Below are 22598 nucleotides of genomic sequence, written 5' to 3' on the forward strand. Positions count from 1 at the left end.
TGAGGACATTTTTTCAATCTGGAGATTATCTCAAATTTCTAAGAGCATGATTTGGTAGACCAGTCAGTTTCATGTGTGTTTCAAAGAGTAAAAACAGGGGAAGAAAGTTTTCTGAAATGTTGTTTGCCATTGTTCACTCATCTTGGATATCAACCAGTCACAAATATAATCCTAGCAGGTTTCTCTTCCCTCCTGTTGTTACTGAGCTCATCCTTATTATCTGACAGTACAGAACATTCCACCATGTCATGCACCTCAGCTGTATGCATTGTTGTCTTGTTGGTCGCTACTATTAATAGCACGGTGGCAGAGACAAGGATCCTCCCTGTAGTTGTCTCTGCCTCAGTGTGAAGAGTGGGCCCAGAGAGGAGAGTCTAGGAGCTGTTTACCCAGCCTTTGTGCTTGGCGGGCCTCAGTGTTTGCCCTGCAGGGAGTGTCTCAGCTGGGAGGCCTTCCCATGTGTTGGAGAATGGGTGGGTAGAGTGGGGTGGCAGGACAGAACGGGACAAACTCAGAAGGTGGAGGCCTTTGGTTTGCAGCGCAGTGAGGAGGGCTCTGTGGTGTGTGCATGACAGCAGGTGAAACAGAGACCAGCCCAGGAAAACACACAAAGCAGGGTGGAAAAAATGCTTGAGTGTGTGTTTACAGAATTCAGGCCTACAGGTGCATGCATTCAATTGTGCATGTGTGCCTGAAGGGATTACAGATGCGTGCTTACTGTGCACAGGTCCAGGGTTCCTAGGGGTCAGTGGGCAAAACGAAAACACAGAGACATAAAAGACAATAAAGAGACCTGAAATTACCACAGAGCTGCAGAGTGGGGGCCTTTTACCTGCATGTGATCAGGGTCCCTTTTTCTTACACTCCGTCCATGCGCGTGTCTCTCCATGCATGCACTGTCTGTGTGTTCACCTACAAGTAGAAACCATTGAAACATGAGTATTTGTGACTCCAGGAGTGTAAACACAGGCCTAAAAATGTCGCTTGATAGATTATTCCGGTGGAACTCTTTTCCGTAAATGCTCCATGACCCGTCCCTGTATGACAGTCTCTCCCCTCCCTCTCTCCCTCTTCCCAGCACAGGAACACAAAGACATCTGAGCTATGTGGATGGGGAAGAAAAAAATCACAGCACTTTGTACAGCGGCCACCGCGCTCCCTTTTCACAGTCTCTGACAGGCAGAGCGGCGCGCTGTTTTTACGCATAGCCTCCAGTCCTGCGGGGCATTGCAGACGTTGTTTAGTAGCTGTGTAACAAACTCATGAGAAGACATCAGAGAGGCACGGTCTTTGACAACCTGGATATCCTAGTCCAAAGTAAGAGAGTTTAGAAACATACACAGAAGAGGTACTTGCTTGGAGTCGCTGGCTATAGCTGCGCAAAGGCGTGACGCATGGACATTGTGTGTTCATGTAATATTTTGACCGACAGAGCAGCGTTTTTTTTTCCCAGTTCGACTTTCACATTCTAATCCGTTCAAGACCAGCTGACACGTAAAAGAAGAAAAGACTTTTGCTGTTACTTCGTCCCAAGTTAAGGAACCGCGCAGTCTCTCCTTGGACGTTTTGAAACAGAATCGACCTTGACTTCACTTTAAAGAGACACAGAACATGTTGTGAGAAATTTTCCCGCGGTATTTTTTTACACATTAACCATACAAGCTATTTGAAGGCAAGACTGAACAGGTTACTGAAGGCAAGGAAAGGGGAGTTGTGCCTGAAAAACTGGCTTCATTTTATTAAACGATGGTTGGATGTGAGTCAGCAGAGACACGGCACGAGCAGCAAATTGGGGACATTGTTTATTTTTTTTTATTTATTTTACAATTCTGTTTGTCTGTTCTCAGCCGTTCACTGTGTTGGTTTGCTTATGTCACGGACTCCTGTCTAATTAGATTTTATACAGGCGTTACCCTGCATGCGCCAGGCAGCTGTAAAGTTTGTTTTCCTTCACCTGAACCATCTGCCGTCTGCAAAATGTCAAACTTAAGTCATTTTGTTTTTTATTCTGAGTTCAAAGATGCTTTTCGCTTGTTTTCAGCTGTTTCTTATTCCAGTATTTAGAAACAAGTGTCTTGAAATGACATAGGAGGTGACAGATGCAGAGATTGACTTTTGATTTGACGGCGAAGAAGCTCGTTTTCTAAAATAATTGATTTCGAAAATTGTTTTTTATGTGGAAAAACAGTCTCAATCGTTGGTTAATCTTTAAAGCCATTGTAATACGTGACATTTAATTTGATAATATTTTGTACGCAGGTTAACAGTCCGCCTCCATCCTCCGCCCTCTGTTCTTCTTCATGGTGCTGAGACTCTGCGTGGATCCGTGACAGGACACCGGCCAGAGAAAAAAGGATTTTGGCCGCATAAAAAACGAGGAGGAGGCGCCTCTGGCGTTGAAGCTGAGCGGCTTTTAGATGGATCCTTCATGTTTGCTTCAGTCTCAGAGGAGACAGTCTGCTCTGAACACTTCCAGGTTACCGTGACAGTGAGGTGTAAAACATGACACATCGCAGCGTATGGATTGCCAAAAACATGAGCTGCACCCAGCCTGAAAGAAGCGGCTCTCTTGTCCTCTCCTGCGCGCACTTGAAGCAGATGATTGCGCGCAAGACAGTTGGTAAGGCGCCATTCAGATTCTGTTAATAGTGATTTAAAACAATGTCATTTAGAAGAACGCTGCTGGATATTTTATCATTTAAAGCAATGCCGTTATATCTTGTGATTATGTTTATGCGTAATGTCGCCGTAAAAGCAAACTTGGACTCTTGTTTTCGTGTTTGACGACACATCGGTGGCTTTTGCTGAGCTCCAAACCCCCCTGCAGGCACCTGCCATCTAGTTTGGGCTTCTCCAACTTTTAGGGTCACTGTGACCGGGATTTAATTTAGTGTTTACTGTGAGTATTTTTGAAATGCACCGTGGGAGGAGGATGGTTGTTCCCTGAAGTTTGATAGTTTACGGTCAGCAGTGTTTACAAGGTGCGAGAAGGTGAGTGAACTGTGGAGAAATATCAAAGTCAGAATACTGTGCTGTTACGTGTGTGTGTGTGTGTGTGTGTGTCTGAATTGAAACGGTGGCAGTTAGGAAGTCTTGCAGCGCGACCCTGTTTTGTGGTGGGCGGCAAATCTAAATATCACACCACACATACACGCACACAACCAGGCTCACAGCTGTGTCCAGTTCCCTCCTCTGTACCGTCTTTAATTGGTTTATGGGCAGATGAAGCCTTTTAAGCTTCAGGTGTTTGGAGCTACTTGAAGTCAAACACATTTCTGTGTTGGATGTTTCAGAGATGCTGTTTCAGGATATCTCTCAGCATTATTTTTCCATGCCACACTCCCAGTTTCAGCTACTTTCCAAGCTGCGCAGCTTGTTAAGATTTGTCCATTCAGAGCTGTAAAAGTAAATATGTGATGTGTCACTGACTCACATTTGTATCTGAACTTTCATACTTACTCACTGACTCAATGACCGACTGACTCATGTCAGACTTGTACACAGATGAGGCTCAGTTGGACGATGGCAGGCCTCAGATGTTCAGAGTTGATGTCTTTGGTGTTTCATTTTTTTCTCCCCCTCTTCTCTGCACCTCAAAGCTGTTGTACTTTGTGTGAGAGAGAGCTTTGGCATCACCTGCGACATCACACACAACCCAAACACCCCCACCCCTCCAAATTAAATGACTGTAACATGTGGGAAATCATGTTGTGAGCCAACTTCGTTTTTCTTTGCCCGTGCCTTTTAAAGCCTCAGGTTTGTACTCAGGCTGGACACAAGAGTATCACGCCTGCTTGAGGCATCTCTCACCCCCCGTCACGCTGCCGCAGCTTTTGCTTCCTCCAGTCAAAGGTCACAAGATCAGCAGCCTCGCAGAAGGTCAGGTACTGCAGGCCGACATGTTCTTTTAACCGGCAGCCTCCTGATGTGTGGTCTGGTTTGTTTTAATGAGCATGTGGCTTTACGAGAACTAGCACGCTGTTTGTTGGCGCTATGGATTTAACTCCTTCTTGCTCTGGTGCTCTTCTGTGTTGTTCCTCAAATGCACAGAGAGTCAGTTAAACACAATTAAAACAACAAAATAAGTTGTCATTATTGCTATCTATTTATATAAAAGCATCCTCATTAATGTACTCGGACCAGGCTGTCACAGTTTGTCTTCCTCTCCCAGTTTTTTTCACTGCTCACTAAGTTTTCAGATGCAGAGCCTGATACCTCCAACTTTGCTATTGTGTGTTTCATTTAAGAACCTTGGTACATATCGAGGATACAGCCTCTCTGTTTTTGTAGACCATGACTTTTTTTTTTAAACTAATTCACACTCACTCTTGACTTTCTTGGTCTGAAACTGCATCCTGTTGCACAACATGATGCAGTTTCAGGATCAGGATTCTTACTCTCGTTTTCCTGAGTTAGACTTGCTATTAAGTCATTACAAGGCATTAAGGCTAAGTGTTAGCCAGCAATGTCACCCATACAACGTTTATACGGAAACGCTGCACCCAAAGGATAAGGTAGAAACATTTTCTCTGTGAGCCTACCTGACTCTGTACTGTACATTAGTATTCACAGCTAGAATGAGAAGAAACACTTCATCCATGTTTTTAAAAAATTTATTTTACTGAAAATGTACTACCATATAATGTTCTATGAAGTAATATTATTTTCTTAGCAAGGCTTAAAGGCACCTTAGATGTGTTTTTTTTCTTCTTTGTCCTGTGTCACTGTTAGAAAAGCAAACTAACCCAAAGTGTCTGTTAGCTCAGCTCAGGACTGGTTCAATCAGTATGTGTGGCATGAGATTTTTAAGAATGCTAATTACATTATTTAAAATTTTGTAAACAACACACTATACAGTCAACATTTATTAAGGTGTGTTTTTACTGCGTGATTTATTCTGCTTAGCATGGATTTCTTTAACGAATTTCATTATAATATTTATTTCATCAATAATTGTATTATAAATGTGTGATCTGTCATTTTCTAGAATATATATATATATATATGTATATATATATATATATATATATGTATATATAAAGTTAAAGTACTCTAAAGTAAAGCTAAAGTACTCACTAAAAAGATTCCTGACACAAAAGAAAGTTGAAGGGACTTTAATCCAAAGGCTAAAGGAACAGATTTATTGCTAAGAATGGAACTATAAGCTACATAAAATGCCCCTTTGAACACGATGACAAGTTTCAGTTCAACGACAGACTAGAGCTCTTTGCTCCTTCCCCAGCAGCACTGACACAGTTAAACATAGTGGACTGTTAAACTAGGGCACAGTCCTTTCAAATGAGTCGAATTCTGTCAATAAAAGATGGATGTGTGCTCTGCGCACGGAGCCTTGTCCTCAGCTGGGTCTCTGACTCGGTGTGTAATGTTACTCTGGTTGTTTTGTCCCGCCGCTAATGGAGAGAGAGTGCAGTGAGAGAGATTGATTATGCAACCTGAAGTGCCACAGGGCAACTTCAATCTGGAAGTGCTTAAAGAATGCAGCGAACCACAGTGATTCCTTCAGGGAAAATTGAAGGAGGCATGATCTGACAAAAAGGAATTTCAATTTGTTAGATGTATTCAGACAAATGCTTCCCATACTGCTTCTGTTTTCTGGGTCCTTGCTTTTGTAGCGCTGGACAATCTTGTAGTACACTGGGGGAATTATTCCTTTTCTCTGATCTTGAATTGTTTTGTTGTTGCTGAGTTCTTTGGCGTCTTCAAGTTCAATCATCTTAAATTATTTAGAACAAGGCAGCAGTTAATACTTTTGGAGATGCTGATGAAACATAAAGCAAACGCCTGTCCTTATCAGAAAATCTCCCTCCTTAAAATAACTTTTTCTCAAAATACAGAAGAATGTTAACTAGCTCCGCACAGTGTTTGTCTGAGAGAGTGTTTTTTTTTTTTATACAATCAGCTGTATTCTTCTGAAATTAGCAGGTCAGATTCATTAATCAAAGCGTCTAAGGCCTGCTTTGAACCATCAGGCCAGGTCATTAAACCCAGTCTGTCTGGGGCGCAAGCGGGCGACACGGAAACACTTTGGAGAGCGCTGGTTCACCCAGACACTAGTCACACTAACAATGGCTGTGTGTGTGTCACTGATACCCACTTTTCAGAATGCTACTCTCGGGCTTAGCTTGAGCTTAATTTAGAGAAATAACAACATGAGATGGGAGCAGGAAAAGGTCACAATGGGGATTTCAGGTTGTGTGTGCAGTTGTGTATGAAAGGTGAGGGGTTCTGTGTGCATATGTGTGTGTGTAAAGTCGGTTTTAGTGGAAATGTCAGATTGTGCTGAAGACAATTTAAGCGGAAAAAGAAAGAAAGACAAACTTTGATTTCTTTGTGTTAAATGCGCGTGTGTGTGTTTTTATCTGCTCCTCATCCTTTTCCATTCTTTCCCTCTGTCTCACTTGCGGCCTTTTTAAGCTCTGCCGACCTCACAAACACGGGGAAGTGAAACCCTACCCTCCAATCTTCACTCCAACATGGCTAAAATGTGTTCCCATTTAAGGTGAGGCTCACCCAGCCACTCTCTGTGTGGCTTCCTTTTAAAACCAACTTAATCAGGCAGGAATTTGGGTTATTAGGGTCAGGGACGTTGGGGAAACTGCTTTAGTGAGAAATGAAGTGAAGGAGAACGGAATGGTGAGGACACAGATGTGTCGCATCAGCAGGCTGTCTTTATCTCAGCGCTTATGGGGAAAATGGGCCCAGTGCAATGGATGATGGTGTCCTGTCTAATTTACCTGATCGAATCACAAGATGCTGTTCCATTGTGGGTAACAGTCGCTAGGTGGGTAATTAGCGCTAATGGCACATTAGTTAAACTTTCCAGTGACCCTGCATGCTTAATCTGGTTGAGGCCATTGTACATCATGGGAGTTGCAGCTGATGTGGAAAATCCTGCAGAAGCTTCATTCCACATCCCAGTTGTACTTGAAACCTTTCTCTGTCGTTGCTTTGCTGTTTCAAAAGCTGATGCACTTTTTTGGTGATGTATTGCAAGATTAATGTGTTTGATTAGAACTTTGCCTTATTGTCATAGCTGTGGCCATCTTTCCTGTTGCTAGTGACATCTTCCATTCATTCATCCATTTAATTGGTGAGATCTGGGAACATAGTGACACTGTTAAAGAGAAAAAGCCTGTCAGTTGCCATGTCCTCCAGATGTGAGGCAACATCAGGATTCATTCAGTCCTGTTTGTGTCCAAAGGGATAATGTAAGTCCAAGCGTTCGTTCTTCTTTTAGCTCTTATCGCCACAAACTCCTAAAGGAGATATTAGCGCCTGTAGCTGCTAAATCCTGCAGTATATTCACTAGCTAGCTGCTAACTTTGCTGTTTGGAGCTCAGCAGGTAGGGCACATGGGCTTTATCAGAGATTTTCTTTACTGAAAACTGCCAGTTGCATTGAGAATTAAACATAATATTAAAATTGTGGGCCCCCAACCCAAAATAGACTCTAAAAGACCTTGTGCATCTAACTATGAAGCTGGGTGACAATTCTTTAAGCATCATTTACAGACTGACCTGCTGGAGTGTTTTTTTTTTCAATAGTAAATTATTATCAACATTTCAGGTGTGCTGAGTTTGATTTTTCCTCCAAATGAAGTGGTTAAAATAATCTAGTTGGACTGTTGGCTTATCAAAGTTTGTGAGGCTGACTGTTTCTTTTCCCATGGGACTTTTTTGAAGCAAAATCTCCGTGTTCCCGGATAATTACCGTGGTGAGTGTGTTGTCATAACCATTATAAATTATGACAAAGGTTACATACAATTACATAAGCCCAGTGTTTTCTTTAATTGTTGTTTATGCTGCAACACATTACTTGTTTTTTTTTCATATAAATCAATAGATATTGGCAAGTCATCCATCTGAGTGGTTTTGTTTTATTCCATATTTGTTTTTACATGATTTTTCCTCCCCACTGGAGTCAGCCAATCTAAGTCACACCGGCAACTTAAACCAGTTACAGTATGTTTGGGACTTCTGGGAGGATGAATATATCTAATTTGTATTTCTCCTAATGAAATGATATTAAGAGATTGATGGAAACAGTCATATGATGAAAGGGAAGCCAGAAATCCTGGCAGGGGTTGATAATGTGAAAGAACAGAAGCATGTAAATAGAAAAGGAAGAGTGAGAGTTTTTAGTTGAAAACATCAGGGGAATGTCTGAGACATTACCTAACTCAACAGAACCAAGATCATATCATACCATACCATGATACTGGTAATATTGTTAAAAGCTGTTGTCATTTTATGCTCTTGACTCCAGTTGGTTTTGTACCTGGATATTCCGGTAATATACTGTACAGTATTTGTTGGCTTCCTCTCATGTGCTCTAGTGCTGCATCAGCTTTCTGCTTCACACTGAGAAGGAATTACCTTTGCTGGAGTCAGGAGGATGACAGCAGCTCTTTTTGCTCTCTGTTATAATAATGCCATCGGGGCTGCAGCTCATGTGTCCTGCTAAAAACTATTAGACATGTTTCTCTGTAGCGCTTCTCTTTGGTGGGGAGAGAAGGCTGCAGGGTCAGTGAGGAAAATCACTAATCACCAAGCTTTATCATTAGGAACACAATACGTTACTAAAAGATTCTTCTAATGAAGACCAGGCTATGTTGTCCAACCCTAAAGCCAAAGCTGGAAAGATGTACTGTTCACCAGTGGCTAACCCTGCACAAGATGGGAGATATATATATATATATATAATAAATAGCAATATAAGCATTCATTTTTCTGTCCATCTGACAAACATGAGTCCAATATTCATCGTCACCTGAGGGAACGATCTGGCTCTTTATGCTCCATAATGTTAGCTAGCTGCTAACTGTGTCTGTCTGCCTTTCAGAGCTGGAAGGTAGTTTACAGCAGGTTTGCTATAGCTTGTGTGTGTGTGTGTGCTGAAAACGGCATCCTGTTGAGGCCAAAAACAATAATAAGAGCTATGAGTAACACAAAACAGTAAAGTTACAAGTTGTAAAACCAAAACAATTTGCTTGAAGATGCTAAAAACCTCAGTGGAACTGAAGGGGATGGGTACAGCTCAGTGATTATCTGTGGGTCTGGCATTGCAAGTGATGTTACACATTACACATGATCATTTAATCCCTAGTTGATGTAAATATATTGAGTGCAGCAGCTTTAACCCTGTAAAGCCCAACATATCAAAAAAATAGCCAGAACATTCTAATTTTTTGGAACTGAGATGTTTATTAAACCTTTTAACAAAATCCAAAATATAATTCATGAAATGAAAATTAAGATTCACATTTTTTTTATTAGCGATATATGCATAGACAGTCCAAGCATACAGGAATAGAGGTGCCATATTATTTAGATTATTTCCATTATTTCTTTTTTTTGGCGATTTTCTTTGCTCAGAAACCTCATGTATCAAATATGATACAAATGGTTTTATAGGGTTAAAATTCTTGCAATAAAAAAATAAAAACCATCATACTTTCACTAGAATGAGAGTAAACAAAGAAATACTATCTTTTATTATTGCATCAAAGAAAAGAATATAAATCTATGCGCTTAAATATATTATATAATTTGAGTCTGATTGTGAAAACGGTTTCTAACCAATGATTAGTTTTTTCAGTACTCACTTAACTGACTATTCAGTACCAAAACGTCAGTGACTAGCACCTGTCTCCACCGTCCTGATGGTGGTTGTTAGAATCAAATGCAGATCGCTCTGGCCCGTGTAATTTACCACTGGTCTCTCATGACACATGATTCCTCTCAGCCCACCAGAGTTTCCCTCCCTACGTGTTTCTCCCTCATGCTTGTCTGTCTGTTACTGGGTGTCAGACACCTCTATACCCAGATGTTCCTCACCCGTCCAGTGGGAGGGTGAGATCATACAGATTTACTCCTCTCTTCGCCGTCTTCCTTCGGGCCCTGTAATGTCCACACCTCTGATTATCCCTGCCCCCTGTGTGTGTGTGTGTGTGTGTGCTCGACCGAGAAACTGGCAGACAGTGTGTATCTTGTGTGTTTTGGTGGTTTGAAGGATTACGAGAGAAAGGATCAACAGAAAGACAGAGTGTGTGCTTGCCAGCGTATGTGCACATGTGTGTGTTTCGGTGAGGGGGGGGGGAAGCCTATCTGGAAAGAGGCATGGGAACTGCTATCTGTTTCTCATTTTGGAGGCGCTCAGTGGTTTTCCAGCTGTGACAGGCTTCAGAGTGGAAACTGGCACTAACGAGCAATTACATCCTGCCTGCCTGCCAGGGATTATGGGATTACAGACTGACCGCACTTCAGCCTGCGCTCCTTCTGCGCTCCCATGTGGTCCTGTGTTCACCTTATCTCTGCTTTCGGACATCTCAATAATATTTTTTCTCATTTTCTTTACCCCGGTTTTAAGTCTCCTTACTCTTATCATGTGATTTTTTTAATGACCTTTTTCTCTATATTGCTCCTCCTCGTGTTTCTCCTTTGACTTTGTGGCTGCCTTGCATAGTTAAGTCATGCTGTCATTAACTGTGAAATAGAAAGAGTGAAATAGTTTGTCAGAAAGGGGAGGAGAACACATTTAACAAGACACGTACATTTAATGTGTATGAAGCTTTAAATGAAGTGTGATTAAACTGAGGAACAGGAGGAGGAGATGAAAGTAAAGCATTTTAAGTTAAATTAAGTTTATTCACAGACAATCGCAGATTAAGGACTTAATACAGATTAAAAAGCAAAACATACAGTAATTTGAGGACATGGCATTATGTCCTGAAGCTTCTTGTATACTGAAGATATTAAAACTCTGTCAACAGAATGCTGCGAGGACGATTAAAGCAAAGCTACAAAACCAGTTTTCACACTGCTCTGAATGCATGTATGCTGTAGCATGGTGATCCATGCTACGTGTGCTCAGTGTCTGGTAGTGATCATGCAGCTCTCCTGGTGTTCTGTCTCTCTGTCCTGCATCTCCTCTTACATTGCAGGTGTCTTTTATTGAGCCAGTGGTGATTTAATGGACTGTTTTTAACCTCGCTCCTGCAATCAGGCACCACAGTAGTGACAGGTTAAAGCTGGAGGTCAGAACATGTCACATATGTGCATGTGCTTACAGCGGAGTACATAGTACGTCTCTAATAGGAGGTTGTTATCAAAGATGTTTGGTTTTTAGAGGAAGGCAAAACAACGAAGAGCTCCGAGGTTTCTTTTTTTACAAGGTGAGAGGGTTATGGAGGCTCTGTGGAAACCAGTCAGGTCTGAGGGTGTAACGGTATACAGTAGGCACACAGGTCACTAATCTGAAACACATTTATGTTATGTTGCCCTTCTGCCTTTATGTGACTTATAGATGGAAATAGCAATAATAATTAGTAACATCTTTAAATGTAATAAATAGAAAATTATTTCAATATTTATATGGCCTGACAAAGGCAGAGAGCTGTAACTGTAGTGACTTTAAGAAAAAAAGTTTTGAAGCTAAAGTTGTGAAACCTTTTTTTATCATATTTACAGAAGAAAAAAATTTAGATAACAATCTACAGGACACAAGGAAAACACACTATGAACAATACATGTATGAATTCTTCAAAACCATTTTGTCCATGTGAGCTAATAAAACTCATCTTCAGTGAACTACTTGTAATATGTCAAATCCTGTGAAATTCCACTGGAGTCAGAGGCTGTAGAGCACTACTGCTACTCTCCTAAGATAAGCAAACGTGTAACAGGACAAGTTGACTTGGAATTTTTCTCCCCGTTGTCATTAGATCTAGCTACTGCCTCATTTACATGGTATAATTGGTGACATCTAGCGACCACGCTGCATGAGAAAAGGAGTAAGGTATATAAACTGTCGAGGTAAATATAAAGGTATACTGAGGCACAGAGTCCGCGTTAGGGTGGATGGCTAGTTACACAAAACACAGCCCTGTCCCTGAGGAGAGTCAAGTTCAGTTCAAGAGATGTTGTTCCTAAGTGCAGAGGTAGAAAGTAACTAAGTATATTTACTCAAGTACTGGACTTCAGTACAGTTTTGAGGTATCTGTACTTTACTTGAGTATTTTCATTTTCTGCTACTTCATACTTTGACTTCACTAATGTTTGTACCCACTACATTTATTTGATACATTTAGTTACTAGCTACTTTTCAGGATGAGGTTAATAAAACAAAATACAGTATAATCATAAGATGTATTGATCCTTGGTGTAAAATTCACAATCTACCAAGCAGTAATTCAAATTCTAAACATAAAATTTTGACAACACTGCCCAGAGAGGCCTGAACATAGTGGGGTGGGGTGGGGTGGGGTGGGGGGTTTAGTACAGCAGGGAGACAACACTTCCAGCAGCATGTACTGTAAATTGTGTATGATAAAACAGATGTCAAAAAAAATCTTGTCCTGTTTAACTCAGTTTTGACCAGATATGTACTTAATTGTGGCTTTAAGGCAATAGTCATCCAGTTAATATCAGATGATGATGATGGAAGAATAAAGGTCCAAATTCTGGAAATAATGAATAAAAACTCTCTAAATATCCTGCTGCAGCTCAGTGTTAATTTTGTGCTGGCAGCCTTTCTTTTAAAGCTGATACCTGAACCCTTTTACTTCATAAATATCCCCAGAACAACATCCTCTCTGAGCACTTACTGTAAATAGTATTTGGAACAGCAACTCAGAATGGCAGCATAGGTTCTGGAAAAAGTAGCTGGATCTGGCTTTTGGGCTTACCCTGCTAACTAACTGTGAACAACAACTTGAGCACAGAGGACAATGCAAATGGAAGGTGACAAGATCTTTGCTCTCCCTGCTGTAGACACATAGCCTGATGGACAAACCAAAGCCTTTAATCAGCCAAACAAGGAAGAAACATGTTTGGCTTTCTAAATACACAGAAACATGTGCTGTGTGTGGGATCTGAAACTGTACATGCACACAACATCATCAGGCCTGTGCCAGTCTGGCGCTCTTCAGGACCAGTGTGTCGCTCCTTCTGTTCCTCCTCTGTTCACCCGTCAACTCCCCCACCCGCCTCATCCCCCTGCAAAGGCCGGAGGCGTTGGGCTGTAAACAGCTCCACAGTGCTGTGGTGAAATGAACCAGCATATAGGCCCATGCAGACTCCCGGCTTGCTGATCTAGAAGGGGCTAAACACTCACAGCTGTGGCATTACTGACTCAGAATGGCACCTCTCCTGAGACCCAGTCAGAATCAGGACCCCGTTGCCCCCCCAGCCCCCACCCCACTCTGCTGTTAAGTTTTAAATCATCTCAGAGATGGAGGGAGATGTAGAGCCAAGGAGTTTCCTTGCCCTCTTGTTTCCTTTCCCACTCTCTGCAGCTTCACTTTCCTTTGGCTGGATCGGCACAGCTGGAACATGGAGGATCACATAAACGCATGAGCAGGTGTTATCGTTACCTGTGATCCATAACCTTTTGTCAGTCTTCCACTGCACAGGCAGAACTGTCGGTACTGTTTTTGACTTTTAAATAAACATGATGCACCTCATATCGGCAAGATCTGCACATCCGAGAACAGTACATGCTCGAAAACATTACTAAGGGCGCACAGCATTGCTGTAATTCACTGTGAAGGTTGTACAAGAGCTCTTTTAGAGATGACAGATGTGGTTTCAGAGATGACGGAAGGATCTGCGAGACAAAGGCTGTTTCAAAACAGACGTCACAAAGATTTTTACAAGACAAAAAAGTAAAATAGGGAAGAGGCAGAGAAGACAGAGCATACAAATGTGATTAAAGAAAAGAAAGACAAAGGAAAGTGAGTTGTATAGGCTGCTCTAAAGCAACAGAAAAATCACAATTACCTGTATTTATGAACCAAAAGCCTCCAGAGCGTGTTCTCGGTCATCAGAAATCCTTGAATCTGTTAAATGCAATGAATGAACACCAATTTTGATACTTCTTTAAGCCAGTTATCAAGCAATTGCTGATTCCACCTTTTCAAGCGAGAGGACTTGTTGCTTTGCCTTAATTTATATTGTTATAAATTTAGAATACATGGATGAGAAGTTCTTAAAAGGCTCTGAGAATGCCTAATTTGAACATCTACAAAATAACTGGGCAAACTCAGTCTATTCAGGAAGATCCTTTAAAATGATCAAACCCTGACACTATTTTGTCAGTTTCTGAGATTAACAATTAACATTCATTCTCAGCTTCATACATATACATATATGTGGATTTATGACTAATAGACAAATCTAGCAATTTGTAGATGTTCTACTGGGCTCTAAGAACTTGTGATGGGCACTTCTCAGTCTTTACTTTCAGTGTGTCTTAGCTTTTTATCCTCTGAATTACTTGAATGTTTTATCTCTTCAGACTTCACATATTCAAATAAGACAAAGGAAAAATAAAGACACTGTCTGGTCGAGTTGGTCACAATCATTAGACGCTGTAGGCTTTGCAGCTGGTGATGAGAGGTCGCACCTCACACATCACTTTACTTGACTTATGATGAGAGGTCACACCTCACACATCACTTTACTTGACTTAAATCACCAGGTTAGCAACCACTGGACTAAATGGTTTCAAAAAAAGATGATCAAGAGATGACAGGATCATTTTTAAGTCAGTCTTACAGTACTCACATAAGTACATGAAAACATTTGGATGTTGTTCATAACGGCTATGAAGAGATTCCTATAGTGGACAAAAACCACACTCACTACAAGTTTAGCTCTGGCAGAGCTGGTCTTACGGTCTGTCCATCACTTTGTTCCAGACTGAAACTCAACTATTGGACTGATCGGCATAAAATTATGTACAGACATCTGTGTCCCCAGAGGATGTATCCTTTGACTGGTGACAGCCTGACCTGTAGCAATCCTTTCTTGTAGAACTGAGGCATAGATAGATGAGGAACGTGTAACTGAGTGCTCCTCCTGTTTTTGAAGTACGTGATGCTCTGACCTCCGCTGAGTTTCACATGTGGGGGGCCACAAAGGAACCTGGTGACCTCATGATACGAGCACTCCGGAGCCAGCACAATCCCCCTCGCTACACGTACTATATATAAACATCCGTGACACTTCTTATCACCTGCTCTGCATCTCTGTGGTTTTTGTCTGCGACCTCCACAACGTGCTCTTGCTGTGCCTGGCTCCCCCTGCTTGTACCTCTGCCACAGGAATAACCCTGAAGAATGCCTTTGACGAGTATATTGCAGATGCTGCCTTTTGTTGCCGGACTGTGGCTGGATGAACCGACAAGCCAACACTAGCCACGCTAGCTGGCAGCAAACACTGGTCTTTTACTCAAGCAGTAACAAACACAAGGATGTGATTTATGTGACACGTTGGCTTGCTCAGGGGCCCGCCGGGCTGTTTTTTGTTTTGTTTTACAGAATCTGGACAATTGTGAGAGTATAGACATTATATTGCCCGCATGTTGTGCCTTTAGTTTATGTTACCCTTTTCAAAGAGAGTTCTAGAAGGAGGAAAGTTGACAGAGTGGAGGCTTGTTCTTGTTCTTACATACCTCTCTCCCTCTTTTTCTCTTTCCGTGCAGGTGGGGCCAGATGGAGTGTGTGGAGGAAGGACAGACAAGAGCTTACTTCTAAGGCCAAGGTTTGTCAGAAAGCGACGCTGCCGCCAACAGAGCACCCTGAAACTTTCCTCCCCTCTTCTGTAACTTCTCCCACTCTGTCTCTGTCTTTCCTCACTCTTCTTATTTACTGTTGTTTGACCATTCAAAGGTTCGGCCACATTTTCCCACTGACATGAACGGGAAAGTGTGTCCAAAACGTTTGACTGGTCGTGTATATGAGATCACTGTCTCTGCAAATAACTTTCCTTCTCCTTAATTTCCACTGTATGGAGCCAAATCATAAGATATGTGTAGGTATAAATTAGTAATGAAATCCCCACATAGCTCGGAGCTGAGGTTTCCATAAAACCACAGAGGCTTTCATTGCTAAGTTATAATCCAGCAAACAAACCTTGACCCAGGTCGGAAAGACAGCAGTTATTACTGAAGTGAGATCATGTTTGATGAGATTTACTGTATTATTCTAATGAGTGTTATTGATTTTATTTTTCTTACTTTTCTCGTTTTTTACTGTCTCATTTTCATTATTATTTGTTTTTATGTTTGTGAAGTACTTTGCTTACTTGGCTTTGTTATGTGGTATGACCATGAAAGTATCCATATGGCATCATAGTTGTAACCAGTTTAATATAAATATGGCTTTTCAATGCATTTGGTGATGGTGGCCATCATTTCTTTGTATGTAAGCATCCTTGAAGATCTATAAGCCGCTCTGGACTTCTTGCCTTTCAGCCGTTTATTAAGTACAGTATGTCGTCAAAATTCTAAAGGAATAGTTCCACATTTGGGAAATGTGCATATTTGCCTTGATGAGAAGTTTCATATCACTTTCGTGTTTGTATGCTAAATATGAAACTACAGCCTGCAGCTGGTTAGCTTAGCTTAGGATAAAAACTGAAACTCTGGTTCTGCTAAAATATGCTAAATAAATTAATATGCTAAAATCATATTGCTAAATATGACACTCTGGCTAAACGCAGCGTACAAGCTTGAAAGAAAAGAGCTCGAAGCAAACAGCAGATCTGTGTGTCCCTGTTTTTCAAACAGTACCTGAGTAAAATGTGTAATTAAAATTCTCCTTAAAGCTGAGCTTATTTCTAACATTAACAGTGGACCTAATGACTGTGTAACGTGGAGATGGTCACCACAGATAATAATTGCCCAACTTTTCAGTTCCTTTCTGTTCTATAAAGTGTTTTAGCTCATTTTTTATTGATTTTATGCCATAAAACTTAACGGTTTTGTTTCGCTCATGACTTTATCAGCAGCGTTTTCAGCCCCAACAGAGAGCTAAATAAATTCAGTGACAAGCACCAGACAGACAAAGTTAGGCCCTAAGCAGTGATCTTATTTTAGCATTTAGCAGCTAAGAGTCAGACATTTAACTCAAAATTTGCTGGAGACCAAAAGTGAATGAAAAGTAAAGTGAACACATTTTCCATGTGAACAAAAATGCAACTCCAAATAAATGCTAATATAAGAAAAAGAAAAACATTTATGGTAATGCATCTACTGGGTGTGTAAATTGCCAACTGTTTGCTAACGTGTTTGTTATATGAACTTTATAAAATTTACAGCTTGATGCTCTGCCCACAAGTAGCCAGAATTTAATTAATGTAGCTTTATGAAAAACCAATTAATAAAAGTACTTAAAAAGTTCCAGTTAATCAGAAAGTTGCATTAATTAGCTTTCATGGCCAAGTGGCAGGTTGTTTTTTTTTTTTTTTTTTTTTTTTAAAAGGCATTCACACTTCTATCTGTTTGTTATGCCAACTTTTAGCACGCAAGGAAGCCAATTAAACAAATTGCTCAGACTCCCTTCTGCCAGCTCACACATGTCATCTGTCTCTTGTAGATGCTGCTCTGGGTGCTGCTCTCTCTGCTGCCTGTGGCGGAAGGAGCTCATGTTAAAGCCGGTGCTGCGGGTGTGGGATCACCCTCAGGCCACGCTGTGGGCCTACTGGGAGGACAGGAGGGGCGGGAACGTCCTGTGACGCTGCCAGAGGTGGTGAAGGACGAGGAGCAGGAAGACGACAGTGATCCTTACTCTACTTGGCATGCTCTATATGGTACTGAAGTTCTTAGGAAAATGACTTTAAGTACATCGTCACTAGTATTACAGTAGACAGAGGGCGAGGTCATTTAAATACTTCTACATCCAGTTTAAAGGGTGACAAGTCATTTTTGCTTAAAGTAGAGTAAAATAGTAGATTCTACAATAGCATTTTGAATTATCCTGAATAAATGCTGTCCTTCATTGTAACTGTAACACTCCTCATACCTCTCCATTTCAGATCCCTTTGTAATGGAAGAGGTGGATGACCATCCCAGTAGACCCTGGGCGGGGCGCTCTCCACGCTCCTCTGACCCCATAGAACCTCAACCCAAGGGATCATCGAAGAAAAGGAAGAAGAGGAAGAGGAAAGAAAAGGAGGAAGGAACAGTAATAAGACATAACAAAGGTAAAAACAGACAGCCAAATCAAAGCAGCAGGGACTGCCGCGTGGAGAAGAGAGAGATGAGGGTTCGAGACCTGGGCCTAGGATTTGACTCAGATGAGATTGTCCTCTTTAAGTTCTGCGTGGGCTCATGCCAGTCTTCACGAACAAATTACGACCTGGCACTGAAGACACTGCTGGAAAATGGCTCACTGCCTAAGCGCAAGGTCAGCAGCCACCCCTGCTGCCGGCCCGACCGCTATGAGTCGGTTTCCTTCATGGACGCCCAGACCACGTGGCGAACCATCCAGTCGTTATCTGCTGCCAGCTGCATGTGTATGGGCTGAAGAAATGAACAAGGGGAGAGGGTGACAGCAGTGTCACCCATCCTGGAAAGATACGTCAAGAACCTCACGGTGGAAAGCCCGGATATAGGAAAACCGGCAGAGGGGGCGCTGCCACTCACCGAGAGCGAAGGAAGGGATGGAGGCCACTTTTGGCTTTCTGTCATGTATTTCCAGTTGAGGAAGAAGAGATCTGGGTGCAGCTGGATGATTTGAGGGCGAAGGTTAAAATTGGAGACTGAGTGGGAGGTCATTGAGGAATCAGTCTGGATTTATTGTTCGCGCATCAAAGGAGAAATTGTTTTCACAGGAATAACTGATAACTTATGCAGGATATAACAGACTAGCTATTACTCATAAAGGCAACTCTTTATGTGAACACAGATTGTTTTGATTTTATATGGCTGAGACCTGAAGGCTGAAGCTCAAGATACATAAAGAACCAACAGAGTTAAAGGACTGACACTGTGTTTATATTCACATTCAGACTGTAAAAAAACGATACTCATAGTGAAGCTCTTAAACACTCAGTATATTTTTTATTTCACATGCAAACGGGGACATTGTATCGTTTCTATGTTCAGGTGAACTCAGCCAAATAGATGCCATGCATCTTCATGTATTACTGTATAAAAGTAAAATATATTTATTTCTGATAAACTATTTATTTATTATTGCTTTATATGAGAGCTGTTTTTATAAACTTTATATTGAAGATAAATATCTATTTATTGCCAAGATTCAGACTTAATGTTGACACTTACTTTGACTTGTATCCAGTGCGTACATTTCTCTCCTAAAGGTGCTGATTTTCACATTTATTAAAAACCTCATGAACCTGGGCTGAACAGCTGATTCTGGGCAGACACAATGAAGATTTCTTAAATTAGTTCAGGGATTTAAAAAATAAAAACACCATTCAAAGACATACTTTTAACAAATACTTATAGTGGATATCAGAAACAAACTGACTACAAATAGTAGTGTGGTGCACTACTATTTTATTTTTCCCAAACGCACCTCACTGAGTCTGACAGGTGATCTTGAGTTCTGTAGCAGATTCTGAGTAATATTATTGGCTTTTCCTTGGCGTAATTGAAACGATGTCAGTTTTACTTGTCTAGTTTGTATATACAGCAAACAACTGAAATATTTGTAGTACAGGACCTCAACATTTCTCATTTTAAAGTGGTCACATAATTGAATTCAATTACATACTCCCAGTATGTATGTGTTGTTGTTATTATTATTTTTATTATTATTATTGTATAGTGTCCTTTATTTTTGTATGGCATTATCCTCTTAAGGGAATAAAGTTTTTTAAGTATACATCTTGATATCATTGTTTACCTCACTGCTTAGACACCTTCATTCTGACTTCATTGGGGTTTTGTCCATCCCAATAATTATTTCTGATGTGAAAAGTATCAACACTTTTTCCTTTTTCTACCAGTTCAATTTACTCGAGACCTTTTATATTGTAGCGCCACCTGCTGGTGCAAAGGCCACGTGATCCAGTTGTCCGGCTCGAACTGAAAGCGGTGTAGCTCTCCTGCCATCTGTCTGCCAGCTGAGGACGGTGACTATAAGATAGTGGGATTCTCCTGTAGCCAGCACAATGGGTAAAACTGATCCTAGTGCTGTCTTCATTGCCACTTAATTTCTCTGCACAGATCGACCAACACATCCAGCAAACACTGCAGGTCATATAGCTTAGAGCAGCAATAGAAATGTTTTTAATGGGCAATATGTTCACTTTGGCTGTTTACAACTATCAAAACAATATATGCAAATGTGCGATATAAAACAAGATTTAACAAGGTTGAAAAGTCTACGGTCAGTTTGTCCTGCGTCTTGCACCACTGTAAAATGCCACAGAGTAAATTGGCAGCATGTAAATGTATGCATTAGCAGTGTGAAACACAGTGCAACAACAGCGCAGTAGATTAACACAAATAGCAATTGGCACATGGATTCATACAGTAGACTCTCAGAATATCACACCCTTTATTGGTACCCATAGGGTATGATCTTAAGTGTGTACATTTCCACATTTGGAAAGTATCTCTACAGACGTCATCTAATGTCTTTCAGCAGAAGTCTTATATTAGATCAAGTGGGCCTGCCAGATTGCTGTGCAGCTTCCAGACTTGGTGATATTTCTAAATTGTCCGTCAAAGGCATTTTGCTGACTGGCAGGAGCTTGGAGTGCTGAACGTGCAGGTGACAATGTCCACCTTTCTAACGTGAGAGGAGAGGAGCGGCGCTGGGGACGCGTTCGTCGCCGCTTCCTGTTTGGACACAACTACTGTTTCCTCCTCACAGCCGAGGATCGCGTTCGAGTCGACGCTGAACGGATGAAAGTTGACCCGGGCGGTGTCGTAATCCCACGCTTGTCTCAGCGCGAAGTCTGTGAAGGACTTATTCTTGATGGACACCGGGTGTTCCACGTCGTTCCTGTAACTGTCTGTGCGTATTGACGCGTAACTGGTGCAGCTGTTTAAAGACGGAGGGGAGTGTTGACCTCCTACCCAGCCAATGTTGTCACTACGACCGTCATTAACTCGGGCCACTGTCCTCTTCAGCTTCTCGCAACCCTTTTGCAGCAGGTTCTTCCGGCACAAAATGTACACCCAGGGGTCTAATATAGGGTTGAATGAAGCGAAGCGGATTGCCACCAGGTCGCTCCGGTAATCAGGCTTGCCCCCAGCAGAAATATAGGCAGGGTCATAGAGCTGGTTAACGAAGATTCGCACCTGTCAGGCAGAAACACAGGGAGAATGTCTAACATAAGTGTTATAAAATATAATAAACAGCAATAACGACCTGTTGGTCACTTGTGCTTAAAATAAGCCCTTGTTCTTACCACTAAAGGGATGGAGCAGACCAGGAAAACGATAGTCATGAAGATCAGAAGCCAGAACATTTGGATCTCCGCGGCTGAAGTGACCGAAGGTAGCCGGGGGAAGCGGCGACGTGAGCCTCCCGTCTCAGACAACTCAGTCCTCACTATTCCTGTCCTCTGGTTCATCCCCACCAGCGACCTGCACACAGCCACGTTACACAGAACTGTCACTGCGATCAACAAGAGCATCACACCGCCGTACAGGAAGGAGTAGCAGGCTCCGACTGGATCCATCGCCCTCCAGTTCAGAAAGCACCAAGTCCCGGGAAAGTGCCTGACGTGCTGCCCAAAGCCAAAACTGGGCATAATGCACAGTACAATGTTAGTCAGGTAGGTGACTAGGAGCGCGAAGCGCGCCATTGTCCGGTCTATGTGCTGGGAGTAAAAATACGCATGGTTTATGGCCAAGTATCGCTCCACAGCCATTGCACACAGGATGGACATCCCGGCTGAGCCAAAGAACAGCATGGAAAAGGAGAAGAAGTGGCAAAGCAGTGCGCCTCCCGGCCATTGGCTGGCCACGTATGTGGCAATCACCACCGGGCTAGTGAAACATGTGCCCAACAGATCCGTGATGGCCATCCCGCAGACCAGAGTGTAGAAAGTGGTTTCCTTCTGCTCCTTTTTGGAGATACACAGCACAACTATGGCGATGAGGTTCCCCAGGACTCCTACAGCAAACATTGTGGCTGACGTAACCAGAGACTTGGACTCCAGCCGGAGCGCACTGTGGTTGCGGCTGAGAGAGAGACCCGACAGCAGCTCCGAAACATTCGTGTCCAATTCTGCAATCGCAACGGTGGCGTTGATCATTTTTTTTTAAGTGCAGGAACTTTCCCTTCTATTTATTAAAGTTGTTCTGGTACTGTAGAGCTATACTCAAAATAAACTATCATCAACTGCATAATTACTTCATAAAATAGCCTACCCTGGTTCCTAAAAGGCATAAGTGTCTTACATTTAAGTGATTGTTTTGTTGTCCGTGTGTGTGCGGCTTCTGGTGCGCACACAAGAAGGAGTGGCGCACCAGAAGTAGGTATTTAAACTGTGTGCTGATGTCAGGAGAGTGACGCGCACTGTAAACGCAATGACCAAGGATCACAGTTCTGCAATCAGAGATTCAATATTCAACACTTTTTTCATTGCTCACCATTTATTAGCGTCAGAAATAAACCAAAGAGCCAAATGTCAACCCCTGGTATTAGCACAGAAATGTCAAAATTTTCCTTTGTCCTGTTTGTCGACAGACTGGGAGGAAAGACGGGAGAGCACTGGTTAAAAAAAAGACTACAGTGCAGAAATACTCTCCAAAGTCCATCTTTTTTATGTGACTGCCTACATTTGCTTGACGTCCACATAGGGTATAA

General features: G+C 41.9%; 2 protein-coding genes and 1 long non-coding RNA gene across 3 annotated transcripts; 2 read left to right on the forward strand and 1 right to left on the reverse strand.

The window, feature by feature from the left end:
• The first annotated feature begins 1103 nt into the window (after positions 1 to 1103).
• LOC109969360 (uncharacterized) lies at positions 1104 to 15555 on the forward strand. Its single transcript, XR_002276261.1, has 3 exons — positions 1104 to 1317; positions 2260 to 2620; positions 15506 to 15555. It is a non-coding gene; the product is annotated as an uncharacterized LOC109969360 (long non-coding RNA).
• A 1682-nt stretch (positions 15556 to 17237) lies between these two features.
• On the forward strand, positions 17238 to 19513 carry LOC109969258 (artemin-like). Its single transcript, XM_020615985.1, has 3 exons — positions 17238 to 17252; positions 17400 to 17613; positions 17839 to 19513. Exons 1-3 carry the CDS (start codon positions 17238 to 17240, stop codon positions 18327 to 18329), a joined length of 720 nt encoding a protein of 239 aa, XP_020471641.1. The 3' UTR covers positions 18330 to 19513.
• A 579-nt stretch (positions 19514 to 20092) lies between these two features.
• Positions 20093 to 22122, reverse strand: ptger4c (prostaglandin E receptor 4 (subtype EP4) c). Its single transcript, XM_020616146.1, has 2 exons — positions 21193 to 22122; positions 20093 to 21082 (listed from the first exon to the last, which is right to left on the reverse strand). The coding sequence occupies exons 1-2, from the start codon at positions 22042 to 22044 to the stop codon at positions 20501 to 20503; spliced, it is 1434 nt and encodes a 477-aa protein (XP_020471802.1). The 5' UTR covers positions 22045 to 22122; the 3' UTR covers positions 20093 to 20500.
• Positions 22123 to 22598: the final 476 nt, after the last annotated feature.

This window comes from Monopterus albus, unplaced genomic scaffold (genome assembly GCF_001952655.1).
Source record: "Monopterus albus unplaced genomic scaffold, M_albus_1.0 scaffold172.1, whole genome shotgun sequence".
Classification (NCBI taxonomy): Eukaryota; Metazoa; Chordata; class Actinopteri; order Synbranchiformes; family Synbranchidae; genus Monopterus; species Monopterus albus.

Bases quoted from the DNA above. Each gene is read 5' to 3' on its own strand.
- LOC109969258 (XM_020615985.1), top strand. The intron at 17,614-17,838 runs GTACTGAAGTTC...TCTCCATTTCAG, and splicing joins TACTTGGCATGCTCTATATG to ATCCCTTTGTAATGGAAGAG.
- ptger4c (XM_020616146.1), bottom strand. From the start codon at position 22,044: ATGATCAACGCCACCGTTGCGATTGCAGAATTGGACACGAATGTTTCG. The intron at 21,083-21,192 runs GTAAGAACAAGG...TCTGCCTGACAG, and splicing joins TCTGCTCCATCCCTTTAGTG to GTGCGAATCTTCGTTAACCA.